At 34.7% G+C, this 21,155-nt stretch overlaps 1 protein-coding gene and 1 pseudogene across 1 annotated transcript; both read right to left on the bottom strand.

Moving 5' to 3' along the window:
- Positions 1–1,085: 1,085 nt before the first annotated feature.
- Positions 1,086–2,535, bottom strand: LOC132068624 (actin-51-like; annotated as a pseudogene).
- A 1,887-nt stretch (positions 2,536–4,422) lies between these two features.
- Positions 4,423–4,962, bottom strand: LOC132066418 (NAC domain-containing protein 78-like). Its single transcript, XM_059459732.1, has one exon. It carries the CDS (start codon positions 4,960–4,962, stop codon positions 4,423–4,425), a length of 540 nt encoding a protein of 179 aa, XP_059315715.1.
- Positions 4,963–21,155: the final 16,193 nt, after the last annotated feature.

Below are 21,155 nucleotides of genomic sequence, written 5' to 3'. Positions count from 1 at the left end.
GAAGTATATGCAATAATTTTGTTATTCTCCAGACCATTTGAACATATTACATGAATAAATTATTTAACCACCATTATTAGACATCAAAAGAAAAACAAAAAGCTCCTAGAAAATATACAAAATCTCAAAATTGTGCACGTTAAAATTCAAACAACAATGAACAGAAAATTACCTCTACAGAAAGAAAAGGGAGGGACATTCTTAGGCCCCGTTTGTCCATAGATACCAAAAAAAAAAAATTCACATTTTTTTGGAATTTTGGAGTTGGAGTTGTGTTTGACCATAGTTTTTGAAATTGTAGTTTTTGGTGAAATGTAGTTGTAAAAAAGTGAATTTTTTTTTGAAAAACAAGTTTTTTGAGTTTTTGGTATTCCAAACGCTGATTCCGGAAAAAAGTGAAATAAAATTCCGGAATAAAGTGAATAATTCTTATGGCCAAACGGGGGCTTAGTGTTGTTGATTGTGCCCATATTCTTAGATCATATTTCAACGTTTTATGTGGTTTTATTTTAGTGCATAAATGATCACTAATTGCAAAATTAATGGTAGCAGTGACTATCACTAATTGCAAAAGTTAATAGCAGTGACTTTTGGGCTTTGTAAACTGAAAAAGAAAAATTAAAGATGAGTAATTAATAGAATGTAATTAATTAAGAAATGAATTTCCTATTTTTAATATATTATATAAATAGGAAAAAATAGGAAAAATATCAAAAAAATGAGAAAAAAGATAAATATAAATGGTGGCCATAGAGACGTGTCACATCACCTTATCTATGACTAGCTTTATAATATATATAGATTAGCTGTACAGTTGTTTTGAAGTTCTCCAAAAAGTTGATAGTTTTTAAAAATTATTTTTTATTTTTCACAAACTATCAAACAAACAGATACATAAAATGCCGAAAGTTATTTACCTTGTCTTTGAACCAAACGAGACTAAAGTATCAACCATGGAACACACAAGACAGATACTTTAAAGTCATCTTCCAGGGAAAGCAGCAAAGAGATTTTTTTTTTTTTCCAAGTCAGAAAATACTACAAAAATTCTCATTCAATAAATATTGCTAGAAAAACAAGAAAACGAAAGAAAAGACCCCAAAATAATAAACAACAACAACACAATCACTCTCCCCAACTACAAACAACCTAAGAGTTCAAGAAGGGATATTTCCAGACAAAAGAGGCTTGCACTCTATCAAATGTGTTCAGAATATAAACCACATTGCATTGGAAACATGAAATAGTATCAGCAGTACAATGTTCTTACTCTCCCTTCTTTCATAGCCCCATCTCAAAGACTTGCCTACAACAACAAACCTGAGTTCACGTAGAAGCACTTCCTGTGGACAATGGATGGACAAGACTCATCGTACTCGCCCTTTGAAATCCACATCTGCTGGAAGGTGCTAAGAGATGCAAGGATGGATCCTCCAATCCAGACACTACTTTCTCTCGGGTGGAGCAATAACCTTAATCTTCATGCTGATGGGAGCCAAAGCGGTGATTTCTTTGCTCTTACGATCAACAATACAAGGGAACATAGTTGAGCCACCACTGAGAACAATGTTACCGTAGAGGTCCTTCTTGATATCAATATCACATTTCATATTGGAGTTGTAGGTAGTCTCATGGATACCTGCAGCTTCCATACCGATCATGGATGGCTGGAGGAGGACCTCTGGGCAAAGGAACCTCTCACCACCAATGGTAATAACTTGTCCATCTGGCAATTCATAGTTCTTCTCGATGGAGGAGCTGCTCGGGGCAGTTTCAAGCTCATGTTCCTAGTCAAGAGCCATATAGGCAAGCTTGTCCTTCATGTCACGGACAATTTCCCATTCAGCAGTGGTGGTGAACATGTAACCTCTCTCAGTGAGGATCTTCATCAGGTTATCCGTTAGGTCACGGCCACAAGATCCAAACGAAGAATGGCATGTGGCAAAACATAACCCTAGTAGATAGGGACAGTGTGACTCACACCATCACCAGAGTCCAACACAATACCAGTTGTACGACCACTGACATACAACGAAAGCACAGCCTGAATAGCAACATACATAGCAGGAACGTTGAAGGTCTCAAACATAATCTGGGTCATTTTCTCTCTGTTGGCCATAGGGTTGAGAGGTGCTTCAGTGAGCAGGACAGGGTGTTCCTCGAGGGCAACACGAAGCTCATTGTAGAAAGTATGATGCCATATCTTCTCCATGTCATCCCAGTTGCTGACTATACCATGCTCAATTGGGTATTTCAAGGTCAAGATACCCCTCTTGGATTGAGCTTCATCACCAACATATGCATCTTTCTGTCCCATTCCAACCATGACACCAGTGTGACGGGGACGACCAACAATGCTAGGGAACAGTGCTCTAGGAGCATCATCACCAGCAAATCCAGCCTTCACCATTCCAATTCCACTGTCACAAACAAGGGGCTGAATATCCTCACAGTCAGCCATTTTCTATTCAACAGAAACTGAGAGTTGATGGGAAGTTTGACTCTAAAGGCTGTTTGGGAAAATGGACAATACAAAATAAGCAGCAAAGTGATACTTAAAGTCACAGGTAGATAAAGCACAAGATAGATAAACTAGACACCCAAATTATGAATTCGTATAGATTAATCACAAGGAGTGTATGTGATCTTCCAAACCTCTTAACCAACATGATATCTAGATTCTCAAAACTTAGTATCAACTTAAGTACGAGTAGTGCTTACCGAGCAACGTTTAAAGATCTGCCATTTCCCGCTCATTTAAAGTCATCAAATTATCATAGATGATTTAGATACCAAAATTGTAAAGGTGAATTTTATTAACAATAACAAACAGGAGTGATTGAAAAACCTTAAAAACAATTTCAAAACTAAAATCAACGTCAGATAGGAAATCAGAAATAGCAGTTTCCTAAAATTAACATGTAGGAAATCAGAAATAGCAAAGGTCAGGACAGGATATATCAGGTTCTATCATTAATTCCACTAAATAATATACACACACCTTTAAAGCAATTGATGGAATGTCGAATGGAGACCTTGAAGTAGTTGTTGAGTTTCCTCTATATATATAACTGATTCAGCAACAGAACCAAGAGCTTTGCTCATTTTCTTTGGACGCATAAGCACTTAACTTTCTCTCAGTCATGACAAAACATAGAGAACAATCAGCAATATTACAATTTTCATACACACTCATGAATCACATTGCAGTTACAAATCCTAATGTTTTACCTAGAACCTGAAATTTCTCAACCAATGTCCTAACTAACTTTATACCTGCACAAACAAAGTACAAGAACTAAAAGAAGAAAGCCATGAAATACCTAAGCATTCAACTTCACTTCGGATAAGCACTCTGGAGTAGTATTTCTGAAATAACACGCTAATCATAATTCATATCAAAGTTTCACAATAATGTCAGTGTTATTGTTAACAAATACGTAATAAACTATTGACTCCCAAAAAACAGGAAAAGAGTTGCTTCGGAATCGTTTTCTTCGACAAACTCTAATTCACTCGTTCAAAAATATCTTGATATCTCTAAACTCTAGTGTATAATAACTAGGTGGCTATTGCCTATAATCTTAGATACTTTAATACCTGCAAAATGTCAGGAGAAGAACTATCATCCAGATTGCCAGTCATCAGAGACCAAAAAAAGAAGAAAAAGGCACCTGCTAGTTAATATGGGTCAAAAAGTGTCAAGCATCTAAATTGAATAACCCATTAATTACCTGCTCAAATCGTGGTCATCATTACATAACTTTTGAGCGCAAATATATGAATAAAATTGACTTTGGCATTTTATCAAACACCTAAAAAGCACATAATACATTGGTATAGTTGGGTCTATTCACTTGTGACTAAAAAGCATAGTCAATTAAACTAATACTCTAACAACACATAAAAATACAAAAGTTCAAAGGAAAGAAGGACTTAATCAATGTTCAATCATCTACTAGAAAAGAATTATACAGCTTGTTGAAGAATGTTTATATGATAATTACAAGTTTTTTCCAACATGAGTAAATAAGCAAAACAAGTGGTCAAAATCAGTAAAATGTCGTTTGTAATATCTGCTCTATGTCATCCGAGTCCAGTAGTATGTCATCCAAGTTAAACACATCTTCTTCAGTCACAAAATTGAGCATGGCGGTGTAAGAAGCCTCTGCTGCTAATAATGGATCAACCATATTCATGTCGTCCTGGTGTAACATTATCCCGTGTAATTCTTCTAAGTCATTGTTGCCCCATTCATGCGACTCAACAACACCTAATGAATAGTCCCCTGCATCATATACTTGTAATGGCTTATCGGTACTATTTGATTCCGCAGATTCTTGAAAATTCAAGAAAGCCATGGTGGAGTGTTGCAAATTCCTGCTTGAATTACTAATTACTTGATGAATTTCGGCAGGTAAATTATTCAAGAATGTGACTGTGGAAGTAGTCTCGGAAGGAGAAGAAGTAATGCAGACTCTTCTTGATGGCACAGAGCACATAATCTCTGCAATCCTCATTGAATTTCTCAAGAATAGCACTAGAGAGTTCGTACTCATTCATAAGCCAATGCCCATTTTTCCGATTATAATTCTTATTCACGTAAGACATGCTCTTCTTGCATCCAATAGTTACCGATGAGTATTTAACTGGTTTGCCCTTGTCTTGTTGTTTCCAACTGCCTTTGTTTCCAACATTGCGATTATACTTGGACTTGTTTTTCTTCTTGAGCTTTGTGATGAAGAAGCGATTATGAGTGCAATCGTTGTTGTCCCCTTCATCATTATCGCAGGGTACTCCATGACTGTAAATATCCCACGGTTCTTGTTTGCCATACACATCAACGTTAGTGGTGATAAATCCAGAATCATTCATCACTTCTCCAGCAATGAATCTCAACAAGAAAATAAGCGCTTGTGCATCTGTCGGACGAAAACGGAAACCATCTTTAAGATTCTCCATGCCTCAGATTTTTTTTTTTTTTTTGTTTCTCAATAACAATGAAAAGAATGCCCAAGAAGGACGAGAACTTATAAAAAGGTTTTTTGAGGAGAAAAGGACATAGATTATACGTGTTAGGAAATTACTGGTACTCACTTTCTTCCTCTCAGTAACACTTGTGAAAAGGAGGTCCAAGGGGAGAGGGTTAAGAATTTATAGACAAATTTTCAGCATCTCTCGGTCAGTTTTAGGAAATTAAGCCGTTGGTTTACTTAATTCTTCCGCCCAAAGCAACAGTTTAAGGAAACTTTGCAAATTTGGAAACTTTTTTTTCTATAACTAAGCATATATTGGAACGTTTGATATGGAAACTTTTGACTTCAACATGAATTAATTAAACACAAAAATATTATTCTATTTTCTTGTGTGTTAATTCAAAATATTAACTTCATCCAGCTTATTAGTCAGTGTTAGGAAATTAACTCCGTAACAAGTACGACTTCGTTGTTTAATTTAGTTAATGGGAAATTAACTTATATAGTCGTCCACCCAAAAAATATATGGTTGATATATAATATATGTATCATCAATGTATAATATATGTATAGCGACTATAAATATTTTTGACCGGCTTGATCTAATGTGTAACTTCCCCAAATTTAATTTCTTCCGCCCAATAAAACTTATGGAAACTTCTTTTTTATAGCAACCCATGAAAAATTTCTTACTCCCTCTGTCCCAATTTATACGAGGGTTTACTATTTGAGGAGTTAAATAATTCTTTCTTTGACTACGATTTTCTCCAATTATTTTCATATATTGTGAATTACTAAGTATGCAGACTTATACAGTCAAACTTCACTAATGGCAACGTTTGTCCAAAAATTTCATGGCCGCTAGTGAGGTGGTGTTATGTATGTATTGTCACGACCCAACCGAAGGGCCATGATGGGCGCCCGGAGCTCTCCTTCCACGCTCACAAGATCTACATTTAAAATGATCATACTAAGGTTAAGTCTTAAAGACACTCTTAAGTTCAAACTAGAATAATTCATGAGCTAGCAAATATTGGGAAGCATTTCCCCTGCTTTATCAACTTCCATTATATCATAAAACAACTCCCAATCAACAATGACATTATCATCAATTTCATAATTAAGAGACTTCATTACACACCCAGAACTCCTTTTCATAACCAACACACAACAACAATTCCAATACAACTCTATATACACTCGTGTACCACACTTCCTCATCGTCATTACTACCATTATAGCAAGATTATACCCAAAGTACTCCAACAATTACAACTTAAGTCAATTTATTACTCATAACATCATCAAACCCACATTTGAACTTCCTCTTTTGCTTTCTTTCCTTCAATCAAGTTATTCAATAACTAGACACTCTTAATAACATGGAAACAAGTATAGAAACTCACCTTAATCACACAAGAGCAAGCTTTGAATCAAATCATTCACTTGAATGAAACCCCAACTTCAACATCAAAGAAAATCTTGAATTCTACAAACCCTAGTGAGCCTTCCAACACTTGGATCCTTTGATTCTTGCTATTTGATCTATGATCTCTCTTGGGTTGTGTGGATATGCTTGGAGGAAGGTTCTAGAGCTTGTAGGACTTTAGGAAATGTTGGAAATGAAATAAATGAACAAGGGTCGACTATTTATATAAAAAGAAAAAAGCTGGCCTGACCAATTATACGGCCATTTATACTGTCCGTATAAATGGACCATATAATCCCATCATGGAATTACCCTTCTCTGGAATGGTTATACGGACCATTATACTGGCCGTATAACTTATATAGTCCGTATAAGTGGTCGTACAACCCAACATTTTTAAAAACTTTCTCTTGTCGATTCGTTCAACCTCCAATCTTTATAGAACCTTATTGACACTTATATAATACTTCATTAACCATCTAAGGGACCTCACATCTCTTCCTCAAGCTGATGCTAGGCAATGCATAGCTCAACTGATACGAAATTTCCCAAAACATGGCTCAACCTTAACTTTCTCCTATGAACTTACTTCTTTAGCCTCAAATGCCTTTGGAATCTTAATTAGAATCATCAAACGTCCTTCTTCACCTTACAAAGGCTTCATGTCAACTTTAGGTTTACATTGGCATGTTCATAATGCGAGTGACACGAAATTCCAAGGTGTAACACTCCCAAACATCAATAACAACATCAACAATAACATAATTAAGATACTACGTGACAAACATAAACAAATCCGTTCAAAACGTTCTTCGAAAATTAGTCCATAAGCCAACAACATCAACGCATCAAACTACAACCGTTATACTATGTTTTCCTTCATTTTGAACCATTAAAATCTTTCAAAAACAACTTAACATCAAAGTCAAGAAGAAGAACATGACTTATAACTTGAAGAACTTCAACTCACACAACTTGTTTCAAGACCAAGTTCATCACAACTCCAAGTATAAGCAAGAACAATCACCTTTTATAAACTAGTTGCGGATTTGAAGCTTGATCTTCTCTTGTGATGGCATGGAATGATTTGCAGTGTTTGAGAGGGCTTGAAGGGCCTAGAAGGATTTGTTTTGGTGAAAAATATGAACCCAAGGTCGTGCCCCTCTTATTTATAATCAAGAAACAAGTCTCCACTGCCTCAATTCAACGGCAGCATTGACGGTACCGTCATTATTCGACGAGCCGTCGATTTGCAACCGTCGAATTGCACAATTTGTACAGGCCATATCTTCCACTGTACGTCTCGGATTTGCAATCTGTCAGTTGCATTGGAAAAAAGACTCTCTGAATTTCAATTTACATAGGTTATGCATTCTATAACTCCTCATATTCTAGGAGATATGCCTCTCTCAAGTTGGACCAAAATTTCCAGTCCAAATTTCTGCCAAGTTTTTCCGAAATTTTGACAAACTTAATTTCTTCGATTCGCTTGATCTTGGAACCTTTATACACTTGCTTGGCACTAGTTAAAAGTATTCCTTAACCTTATAAGGATTCCATGACCTCTCCGAGCTTACGATAGTTTACTTACGACGCAAACGTCGTGAACATTTTTCGAGGTATAACATGTATACTGACATTTGATATTTAGATCTCATTTAGCTGTTATAAATAAAAGTATGCAAACAATTATTTTTCTGTGCTTTTTATGTTATACACGAAAACAATATACTTATTAATTTTAAAATCTCAATTGATTTTCATATCTCATTAATTAAAAGTTGAAAAGACTAATAAATTACTAATAAATCCATAACTAGTTGTATCATACCGATAAAAAAATTAAAATCTAAGGAACATATGAATTTAAATATTTCAGGTTTGACGTAAGAATTTTACAATTGTAGGTTGTTTTGTAAATTTAAGTCTTTTAGTGATAATATAACGCTTGAATTCACAAAAAAAGGGAATTCAACAGCATTCCCTTAAAGGCAATCTAAGAGCTTAACAATATATTGACTCTTCTATCTCACCCGGGGCACTTCATCAACACTTTTGTTGTCACCTTCTGCATCTGTTGTCTCTTGTTCTTCCTCTCCAATCACTTATGCAATAATCTCTTCATCAGCATAAGTTTCAAGGACTGGAAGTGTTTCATCAAACTCCGTATGAGTGGTAGCTAGCATTCATTGCTTAATTGGTGTTATGAGATGAGATCTGGGCTGTAAGTGATGACACACTACCAACATCCTCAAAAAATTCTAAATTTCACTATTAACATTGGGGTTGTCATCAGTAGGTCGAATTCTGGTATTTCTTCAACAATGGAGAATGGTAGAGGTCTTAACATCATTCCATGCTTCTACAAGAGTATTAATTGTTTGTCGTAAGTTGAACTTGTTGTCATTTACTCCATGCATGACACTAATGATGATTATCATAAATATTTTTTATTTTTTTTATTTTTATACATAATATATTTTTTACAAAATATTATTACACATTATTTGAATATGGTTGTTATAGAGAGGCAATTTATAAAGAGTGTACCGCTATAATGAACGCCACTGCTGTTATAGGTAGAATGTTGTTATAAAAAAAAATATAACATGAAAAATCGGTTCAGAAGAAAATCAGGCCGTTATATTGAAATGTTGTTATAAGGAATGACAACTATTGAGAGGTTTGACTATAGTACTTTTTTATGTAGTTTCCAAATATGTAAATTTATTATAAAATACTCGAAAAATCTATGTTTGAAATTGAGTCAAAGATTAACTGCTCTGATCCTCATACTCCGAACCCCTCGTACAAATTGGGACATAGGTTGTACTTCCTATATGGCCATAGTTTCATGTATTTTAATTCGATGTTATTAAAAGGGAGTTATACTATAATTTTCACCATTTACATGAACTTTTTTTTAATATAAAGAGACAATGCTAAACAATTGTCGCTAATTACATTAATTTTTAGAATGATGAGAAATTAAAACTTTAATAATGAAATAACAAAGAAAAATCGACTTTCAACTCGATAGTTCTTTGCAGTATAAGCTATTTGTGCCTTTTTTCCTCCAGAAATATCTCCCAGCTTCGTTGATATAATTTCTTCCATATTCAAGTGAGCTTTTAATTTGGACGAGGTGCAATTTCTGTCTTCAAATTATGGCTTATTTCTAATTCTGGTCTTTTGGTTAAGTATCATGCTTACTTTTTTGCTTGCAGTATAAACTGTATGACCATGATACCCTCCAGGGTTTTCTTAGGAGACGAATATTTCGAATGATAATCTTGGGTAGTAAAGTTCAAATTTAAGCAGTGGCTATACCAGATACCATGCTAGCTGAAATTCGTACGTACCAATGAAATTAGTCCAGTTGTACGCAATTGGTTCATACAATTTTTTTTTATATAAAATAACGCATTTCCACGTCTCTCTCCCTCTGGTTTTAAAATTAAACCTTTTTTTTTTTTAAAAAAAAGAACGCATTTTCACGTCTCTCTCTAGGATTTAAAGATTAAATTTGAAGTGAGTTTTGGGATTTATCATTTGGGTGTGTTTTTCTTTTTTTTCTTTTTAATGGAAGAAGATGGTAAAAACGATCTTGATGATAGTAGGTCGGGAGGCGGACAACAAAAAAGTGGGTAATTTGAGAGGATTTGGGGATTTCCATCCAAATAGGGGTATAAGTGTGAAGTTTAAAGACGGCAGGGGTATTTTTGTTAACTTTCACTAACGAAGGGTATATTTAACTACTAAAACAAAGTAAATAGGTATATTTGACCCTTTTTCCTATAATTTATATCAACCTCCCTTACGTCAGCAAAGTGACCAAGTAGCATCTTAAAATATCCATGTTATATGTATCTCAATTCTGCCTGATTAATTTCTAATTTTCTTTATCTAACTTTCTAACTATATTTAGTTATTAGCACAATTGTTTTAAATACATTGTAAAAGCAAAAACGTGAGAGTATAAAAGCCCAGAAACTATTTGACGAATGTCACACAGAGATATAGTCCTGAGGAGAATGTACTATCCTGGAATTATGTGATTTCTGAGTATATAAAGATAGTGATGTACGGTCTTCTATTGAGTTTTTCAGGAAAATGCTATAGACTGAATGCAATTTTTTTAAAAAAAATTCAGAATGAGGAATTAGACGAGGCTCAAGGATGATAAGTACTTTCTAATTGAGAAGATCTTGGAAGCAATTGAAAAAACATAACATTCCCATGGTACCATATTGCAGATATGCCTGTGGAGAGGGGGCAATCCTTTTGACTTAGATGATTAATATCCTCAGTTAGTGACGAGCGCAAAACACAGTATAAATTAAGTGCTTCGCTAATCAAAGATAGTATAGTTTAAGATCGTCTCCACAGGGATTGATACAAATAATTACTCAAACGGAACCTTGCTCAGTATTATTCAGGAAATAAAAACTTGAGTTTGTTATGGTTCTAAATCACGATTATCGACTACAACGTAATTAAAGAGAATTGACAACGAAAGCACAAGTTACTATTAATATGAGAAGTAGGGGTAGTAGACAAGACAGATGCAAGATTTTAGCAATTAGCTTCGATTCTCTTTATCATTCTCCTCTAAAATTTATTGAGTCTCTCGAATTCAATAAGTAATTAGTTTACTCTAGATTCTAATAAACATCTTTTGATGATTTACACAGATTTCACAAATTAAACTAATGCAAGCCTTGAGAATGTAAAAAAATTATGGATAGAAATAGATCTTCAGACGACTTCTCACAAATATCGTCAGCTTATAACCCAAGATAAATTTGTTACACCCCAGAAAATTTCGCGTTACTAAGGCTGCAGACGGCTTAATGTGATCTCAAGGAGGAGCAAATATTACAAGTATAAAGGATGAAATTCTACTGTTTTAGCATGAGGATAGCATGAGTATGATATTTGGAATTCGTACAATATGATTGGAATGATATGTTAAAAGATATATAGCCCTTGTAACCGTAAGCTGAGGTGGGGCCCACATGATGGGATTTTTATAAAGGACATATGATAAGTTATATGGAAAATATATGTGAAGTTAAACACAACTCAAGAAGGACCCCGAGCCAAATCCAAGTGTAAGCCCTCCAAAAAGATGTTTTTAAGTTACGTTTTCGGGTGATCTGACTTCGGGAGGCCATAACCCTATCATTATTTGGGCATTTGGGAAAACTCCAAATATGAAAATTGTAGATAATTGAAATACCTTTCCAACCATATGTTGTGGACCTTCATGTGACATAGGGATAAAAAGTTATAGACGTTTTAAGGCGGAAAGGTCAAACTGGGTAGTGGACTCGGCCCAACCCGACTCCAAGTCGGGTCAGGCCCACTTCCCTTGCTATTTAAGGAAAGTTTTCACCCTTATTTTCCTCATTTCATACCAAAAGATCCAGAACATTTTAGAGAGAGAGTGAGGAGAGTTAGAAAGATAAAGTAAGGGTTCGATCAAGTTCGAGGCCCCGAATCCCGAGGCTCGTGAAGGATAAAGTGTAGTACGAGTTGTCGTCATCATTTTAAGCTAAATATTGAGCTTGGAGGATGATATTTTTGTGGTTGAGCTGCTGCTAAGGTATGTATTATCGTCTCATCTTTTTTATTGAGATGATTACGTAGAGATTTAACGGATTAAAGTGTTAGAAATATATTTATAATTATCGTATACCCAATATTAAGGCGTTGTGGTTTAGGGGCTGTTTTGGATGGAATTGTAAGATGAGTTTAGTTATATTATTTTTTTAAATTGTTAGATTTGTTGTTGTTGTTGGTTATTAGCTGAATTTGGAATTGTTGGGTTGGTAGGATTATAGAGGAGATTCTGTCCAAATCTCGTTAGGCGAAAGAATAAATGATTAGTTAGAATAATCTTGTTGGCCTAGTCTTAATCCCTATATTGTTGATTGTATTCTAGTTGACTAAGCTCGGGAGGGGACTCGAGGATTAGCTTGAGGCGTAAATAAGGTATGTAAGGCAAACCTTTCTTCCTTTGGCATGATTCTTGTTATTAGTCGTGCTATATGTACTCCATATGATTCCATTATTAGACGAGTAAGGTCTAAATGTTTCTTGTGATGGATTATTGATATTGTACTCCTATTCTGTTCCGATAGGAACACTCATAAGGTGCTAAGTTGAGTTGTGTATATGGTTTTACTAATGATTTCGAGGAAATGAGTTTTATACTAAAGGAAACATAAAGTTTGATTTTCAAAACCACTCCGAAGGGGGTGCGAGATTTTACTACTTCATTTCATTTACGATTTATGTTTACATTCCATAGTATTATCCCTTTGTATTGATATGATCATTTATTCTTTGGGTAGGGCAATAAGATGAAATTGAGTAGAATATAAGTAGTAAAAATTTCATAACAATTCTACCCTCAAACCTGGAAGTATGTCCTCCTAAGTCTAGTGAGATACAAATTTGATAACTTCTTATGAGAGACTAAAGCTAATAACTGGATTGTGATGAATTGATTAGTGACTTATGATATGAATTGAAATTGATATTTGTGGATTGAGTTTGTGTTGATATGATGGTTATATTAAGCCAGAAGCGGCTGCCCGAAGGAGCCATCATTATTATGTAGGAAGCGGCCGTCCGAAGGGACTGTTGTGATACTTGCCGGAAGGGGTTGTCCAAAGGGACCATTCTGTTAACATGTCAGAAGCGGCATGTGTGTTGGATTGCATTATTTACTTAAAGATTGTTTTGAGACTTCATGTGCACATTTATGTTTCTTCCATGCGAAAGGTCGCCGATTATTGAGTTAGATTGTGATTTCTTCTCTCCTAAGTCAAATTATGATTATGATTTGTTACCACCTTACATACTCAGTACATTGTCCGTACTGACGTCCTTTTGCCTAGGGACGCTATGTTCATGCCCGCAGCCCCAGATTGTTTGGCAAGTTAAGTGTATAGCTAGGATGCTTGGGCGTCAGCTGGGATTGGCAAGTTCCACCTCATTCCGGAGCTATCTTTGAGTCATGTATAGATATGTATGATTATGGGTATGTCGGGGCCACGTCCCGACTCATAATGTTCGGTTACTTCTTAGAGACACTGCGAGCGGTGTCTGTGGTATGTTTGTCGAGATGTCGACAAAGTGATGTCAGTTGAGTCATTTTTGGATTTTAAAAGAGTATGTATTTTAGATGATTTCAATTGGTATTAAGTACTTATTTGATTGAAAGTTTTCATAATCGTTATAAACATAATGATTTCTATTTGGAAAAGTTTTATGTTTTTAAAAGTTTTGAAATGACAGGTTTTGATAGAGCGAATGTCTAAGGGTTCGATCGACTCTGATGAGAGCCGGGTGCCCGTCATGCCCTACCATTGCTAGGGTGTGACAAATTATTCAAGAGTCTCTTCCGATTACACAATAAAATCATTCAATCATGAACTAAATCAAATTTATACTAAGATAATTTATAAAACACTTTCTCTTCCGATTAAAGCATCCAAAAAATATCTCAATAATCAAATAAAATTACTATCCATGAGTTCAAGACTGATGAAAAATCTGTGAACAATGCAAGAAACATTAAGGGTTTAGTCTCAAGGAAAACGTCTCTCGAATATTTTCCTCTCTTGGTTCAACCAATAATTCAAGAAGCTCTTTCGATTACTTAGAAGAATCATCAATTAAAACCAACCAAAATAATGCAAAGATATTCACCAAACTATTCCTCTTTTGATTAAATAAAATAGAAAATAACTCTGCAATTCAATTCAAAACCCTGTTAACGAATTCAGGCAATAGAACAACAATCGAATCTAAAAATGTCAATCAAGACATCATGTCTATCAAAACCCTATAAGAAACTACTCCTTTATGGAATAAAAGAACATAGAAGAAATAAAAGTAGAAAATATTACAACCGACAACTGATCCAAACTTCCGTATTGAATCGAATCGTGATGGAAAGTAACGGATTTGGCTGTCAAATTCTCTTCTACGCTCCTTCAATGCTCCCTAGGTCAAAAGTCCCCTCACAAATGTGTTTAGAGACTATTTATAGGTGTAGAAAAAGCCCCAAATAAATTTTTTTTTTAAAAAAAAAGCCTTTCGGTGCTTTTTTCCCCCCTTGCGTTGCACTCCACCCGCAACTAATATTTTGCTGCTCCAACAGCCGCATCGTGGCTGCCCAAATTGTGTAATTCTTTGCTTCTAATTCAATTACAACTTCGCGTAATGATTGCTTTATATTCAGATGCCACATAGAGCCCGTTTGGATTGGCTTATAAGTTGGTCAAACCAGCTGATAAGTCATTTTTAACTTATTTGGGTGTTTGGTAAAATAGAAAAATAGCTTAAATTAAGTTAAAAAGTGCTTAAAATAAGCCAAAACTAAGAAGTTGCTCAACCCCAATTGTTTTTTTCTTTTTTTGGCTTAAAAGCCATTTTGGTTTGACCAACAACTTTACCTTTTATTCCTTATATTTTTTGTTAATTCCAATACTACCCTTACTTCTAAAAACCCTTTAAGCACTTTTATCCAAACATATAAGTACTTATTTATAAAATAATTTTAAACACTTGAAAAGTACTTAAAGCACTTATGCTTAAAAACCACTTTTTTTAAGCTAATCCAAACGGGACCATAGACCAAATATGCATTCCCTTACCAAATATGCATTCCCTTCCGTTCTCAAATATTTATTCACTGCTAAGTTGCATCAATGCAATTTAATTCTTCTATTTATTTTTCCTTCTCCTTTGTCTTCAATTATTTTCTTCTCCCCTTTTTGCTCTAAATTGTTGTCTTCGCATAGCTATGTTCTTGGTTTTCAAATTCTAAACTCGATCCCAATTAGTTTTGTTAGACTTCTACTTAGACTCGAAGTGCTAAAACTTTCATTTAAGCTTTAAAAATATTCGTTTGCTCGGGAACAAGTCCTACACAAGAAACCACATGTAATAAGTGTAAAATACTACCTTTATAGCTTAAACACGATTAAAGCGTAGTAATTAAAAGGTGAAATATAGCTAAAAATTTGTATTTCTAGACTACCATCAATTAGCCAATATATAGAATTTTCAATAGAAGAACAATTTTGGAAGCAGAAATCAGGAATGCAATGGTTTAGGGATGGAGATAGAAATACAAAGTTTTTTCATGCTCATGTGCAACTCAAGAGAAAGAAGCTACAAATAACCAGAATACAAAATCAGAATGGAGTGTGGCTTGAAAAGGAAGAGGATATTGTGGTGGAGGCTATTAATTTCTTTCAGCAGCAATTTACAGCAGAAGTTGAAGATACTGATTTTGAACTACTGGATCATATCCCAAAATTGATCACAACAGAACAAAATAGTGAGCTTCATGAATTCCCTAAAGAAATTGAAATTAAGAATGCAGTGTTTGGGTTGAATGCTACTAGTGCAGGTGGTCCTGATGGTTATACTGGAATTTTTTTTCAAACAGCTTGGGATATTATTTCAAATGATGTCATTACTAAGGTGCAGACCTGCTTTTGTGGACATGAACTCCCAAGATATATTACTTGCACTAATTTGGTGCTACTCCCTAAGAAAAAGGAAGTGATTACTTGTTCCGATCTGAGACCAATTAGCTTGAGTAATTTCATCAGTAAAGTGTTTTCAAGGATAATTCATGAGAGATTAGTGAAGTTGCTACCAAATATAATCTCTCCCAGCAGACATGTTTTGTGAAGGGAAGGAGTATTGTGGAAAATATTTTATTTGTTCAAGAAATTGTGCATGATATTAAAATAAGGGTGAGCCCGCCAACACAGTTATCAAACTAGATATGGCAAAGGCTTATGATTGGGTATCGTGGCTTTTTTCTTAAGAAAGGTGCTTAGGCAAATAGGATTTGGAGAGATATTAATTGACATGGTCTACAAAATCATCTCAAACAATTGGTATTCAATTTTGATAAATGGGCAGGCCCAAGGCTTCTTTAAATCTTCTAAAGGAGTAAAGCAAGATGATCCACTATCACCTACTTTATTTATCCTAGCTGCTGAATGCATGACCAGGGCTTTAAATCAGTTACACTACAAAGAAAGTTATGTGGGATATGTAGTGAGCATTGGGAATTCTAAGTTTTAACGACTCGCACATGCCTCATAAAAGGAGGGAGGTGCCCGTGAAAGTACGGTTGTCAATCGTACCGGGAAAGTCGAAAAAACCCACCAACTACTTAATGGTGCTCTAAAGGATACATTTTAGAGTCGCCACCTAATTTTTAGAAAATTAGGAAAACCGATTCGAAAAGGGTTATTATTTAAAAGAAACCTAATCTACCAAAGTCTAGGTAAGGGTTCTGGTAATTCCCCGGGAAAGGTGTTAGGCACCTCGGTATTAAGGATCCGCTCAATTGCGGTTTACCTACGGGTTATAATAGTGTGCCTTATGATTATAAGTTCTTTTAGATAAAAATTGCTTAAGTCTAGATTTCGGCAATAAGGTTAGTCATCATGCAAAAATACGCTTTTCAAGAAACGGGAGAAGTATAATTTTGCCAAAAATTGGGCGTAGGGTGTCAAAATAGAACACCTAGGCTAATACCCAAAGGCTCTTAGCCTAAGTAGGACTCCACGTAAGTCCAACCAAAAAGGTTTTTGAAAAGCCTTTAAGTATAGAAAATAATTTTTATGTGAAAGATAATCTTTTGTATACTATATAATAATCGTGTATAAATCCTAATTATACCAAGTTATTTATACTAAGTTATTTACTAAGTTATCCATTTTTTTCCAGCTTTTTCCCATTTTAATCCGTTTTTATAAAAGTTTTTGTACAAGTCTAAGAATGTCGAAATCAGTCCAAAACTTTATCAATTTCAGCAGTTATCGTCCTCAATCAGTCCGAAACAGTCCATTTTCAGTTTTATGCCATTTTTAACTTTAGTTACTTTATAAAAGGGTTATTTTTGCAACTCTAATACGTAGATTTAATCATAAAGGTTCCAATTTTGAATTTGTAACGTACATAGTGAGAATTAAAACATGAATTGTAAAGATAGGGGACTTGGGCCAACCAAGCCCAAGAGAAGGAAATAATGCAAGTTTAAATCCAACGCATGCTCCAAATGCGTTGCCCGTCCATATTTTAGGTTGACTCGATCTAGTGGCGTTAGTGGGCCTCGTGGAAGCCCACCAACGGATTTTGGGGTAGAAATACAAATGGGTATACATACATTAGTAGATATTCAATGATTACTATAAAAATGCTGAAAATCAAACTCCTAATTACTATTGCAAGGCCAAAAATTAAATTACATTATCACACTCGGGCCGAACCCATACTAACATGACTAAATAGTGGCCCAAATGCACAAACAGGCCCAGATTTCACAAGAGAAGAGCTGGAGTTAGCTAGGTAATGTCCAGGCCCAAGTGGGAGGCCCAAACTTCCTTTTCTCAGAATTATTCTAAGTGTGGATTCTCAATATATATGGTATACAGTTAGTATACCCCCCTCAAATTTCCTTTAAAATTTCTAAGTGTGGGAACCCCATTATTCATCAAATATACCAAAATATACATGGGTATAGAAAAGCAAAACCACCCAAAAATGGGGGCGTACCCTCCATATACTTATTAAACATGCAAGACTTTAAGTAACACACAGAACCAACACAAGACATCCACACAAACACACAATGGCAGTTAAAGACACAGGAATAGCTTAATGCACATAACTGTGAACCAACATGAATATCATGAGATGAGTGTAAGGCAAGTTTAACTTAGTAGAGTAATCAAATGTCATGTTTGTAATGTCAAAATGCTATAGAGAACAGTGTGAAGCAGTGATGTTGCATGATAAGTAACAAGCATTCAACAAATGGTGAAAGTGAGCCAACTACATGGCCAGACAGATAATCAAAACAACTTGGGTACTTTAGAGGAGGAAGTGAAACTTATGCAGATCTAGAGTTACAAGTTAAGGTGGATGAAGTGTACATATGCAGAATTTAGCACAATTTAGGTGAATGAGTGATATAGTGGTAGTGTCAAAATGATTGAGAGGGACACATAGAGGCAAGTGCATAGTTAGAAATGCATTTACAAGGAACCAATTTAGACAGAATGATCAAAATGGTGCCTGGTACTTGTCCTAAGTCTTTTATAATGAGGTGCAGAGTTTGTCAAACCCAAATGGCTATATGAAAGAGTCAAGCAAGGTCAAGTAGGTGTATTTTAAAGTTATCAACAAGTTAAGCAAGTTCGTAACTCATTTTTTAGCCTTAAATTTACCAAACAAAAGGGTCATAGAAAACAATTACAAGCATAGGAATCCTTTTTAATCTAGGATTAGCTTAAAATGAGATCAAGGTATGCAAGTATAGATTCAACATAGTCTCTGATTCCAAATTTCACTAATTAAAGTCAAAACAAATTCAGGCTGTTTCAAGTTAATACTCAAAATAGTTCTCAAAGATGATAACTTAATCACAATTTTGTTCCCCAGAAACATAGATAAGCTGTAATCATCAGTAAGGGCCACACATGGTTACTACAAGTCGCAACAAAAGGAAGTTCCCAAATAGGATACAATCAGGGCAGGCTCAAGTAGTCCAAAAAGGAGTTGACAATGGTACATGACACTCATCCTAGGCTCAACGGCAAATCATTTGCACTCCTACAGGTCTATAAGTTCAGGAACCAAGTTCAACAGTCCATTCTAATCAATTTTAAGGTTATTAATTTCCAACTGAAGCTAGTGTATGTACGAAAAATTTAACATTCTCAAGATAAAAAATAGATGCATTTTCTACAGCTTTTAGTCCTTTGAGCCATCAATAGCCACAATTTCCAAATGACAGGTTTTTTAGAAAAAGCGTCAAATGGTATAGTTCATGCAAGTTTTGATGTTAAATGGTATAGAGTGAGACAAATGTCTAGGGAAAAACAACAATTCACATAGGATAATCTTAGACAGACAGCTATAGCTAAATATGAGTCAACTACTAAGACAAGCATAGACATGATACTCAAAGAGAAATCCATCAGAGACAAGCAAGTTCAGTTAAACACAAGTATGCAGGAATTCAAGAATGCCAAAGTTGATAGACAATTTTAAGCATCAACAGTTTAACTCAACCAAATGGGAACCAAGTCAAGCAGTTCTAGTTTTAGACATCAAGAAATTCAGTTTTAGTTTTTTAAATGATCACATCAGATAAGAGAAAAAATTTAATCATGATACACAGACAGAGGAAATCATTAATCACTCAGCACACCTTAGGTAAGATGGCAGACATACATAAGGCTCCCAAAAACCTAAAATCTTTTAAAACTTTCCAGATAACCAACACCTCAAACAAACTCAAATCTTCATTTTTATTCAGAGTTATAAAAGCTCATAGAGGATCTAAATGTACAAGTTGGGTGAAAACAGATATCACAAGGGCATTTATACTATACTTAAACCATTTTCAATGTCATAGAGTTGACTGCAAAAACTTACAATACATTTTTTAGCTTTTAAGAGAATATAGGCCCCCTTTTTCAAGCATTCAAAAGCTTAGACATGTAATTTTTGACTTAATTTTAATCCTGATAAGGTGAAGAGGTAGTATAAGCATATTTTAAGGCAAATGGACACACAAATTTGACATAGACGAAGAGGACAGTCTTCTAATGAAGTTCTAAGGTTCAGAAGTTCCATTAGCCCATTCTAGACATGTACAACATCAGAACACATGAGAAAAACCAGATTTTAAAGGATGCACTATACTCTATACTTGTATTAGCATAATTTTTTATCTTGAACATGACTTGACTTCACAGAAACCTCAAAAGCCAAGAGATGATCATCACAAATGCACAGAACAAGACTCAAAACCCTTTGAACTTAACAAACATGTCAACTACTAGCATAAAAGGACATTACAAAGTTTGAAAGGGCACAAAAATGACACAATGAACCAAACAACCTCTAGTTTTACTTATTTCAAGCCTATTTTGGACAAATTATCACCTAAACATCCTTAAAACACCCTTAATCTTACTTATTTTTAACTAAAACAACAAAACAACACATATTCTAGACAGGATACATATAGGAAGCGGCAGTTGTTAACTTAAGCTACCCTTTAAGCTCATTTTCATCCTAAAGTTCTGAAAATCCTTAAGCTTTGTTTGAAACCTCATTGTTTACTTAGTTTTAGTTATAACAAGTTTATTTCTTCATATCTTACTTCATTAGGAGAATATAGGCACATTACCTTCAATAAAACAGTAACTAATATCAATTCAGCCACAAGATCATCACAATTTCAGTAGACAAGCACAAATATGAACTAAGCAAAGTAATAACAAGTGAAGAATAGACACATATATTACAAGAATTGCATTGAAACGGTATTAAAACAATATGACAGTAGATTGAATAAGTTATTACCTCTTTTTGGGGCAACCAAAAGATCAAATTGGAGAGATTGAATCAACTTCTTACACCAACACTTAAAATCCTTGAAACAACCTTTTCTTCTTGAATTTTTTGTATATTATATGTATATAAGAGTAGTGTAAGTAGAGTATAGTGTTTGTAAGGTTCTTATAGTAGTATGTTAGTAGTGTTTTATAGTATATAGGTGGTATGTAATGGTATATTAGTGGTATATGATAGTATATAAGACTTATAGGATTTTTTAGGCCCCGGAAAAGAGGATCCCCTCGAATGGCAGAAATGCCTTCTATTTATAGGGAAGAATAGGGTTCTAGGGA

Source organism: Lycium ferocissimum, chromosome 8 (assembly GCF_029784015.1).
Source record: "Lycium ferocissimum isolate CSIRO_LF1 chromosome 8, AGI_CSIRO_Lferr_CH_V1, whole genome shotgun sequence".
Classification (NCBI taxonomy): Eukaryota; Viridiplantae; Streptophyta; class Magnoliopsida; order Solanales; family Solanaceae; genus Lycium; species Lycium ferocissimum.
This window is presented reverse-complemented; position numbering and strand designations above follow the sequence as displayed.

What these genes read in the sequence shown, in the direction of transcription:
- LOC132066418 (XM_059459732.1), bottom strand. Translation starts at nt 4,962, where the DNA reads ATGGAGAATCTTAAAGATGGTTTCCGTTTTCGTCCGACAGATGCACAA.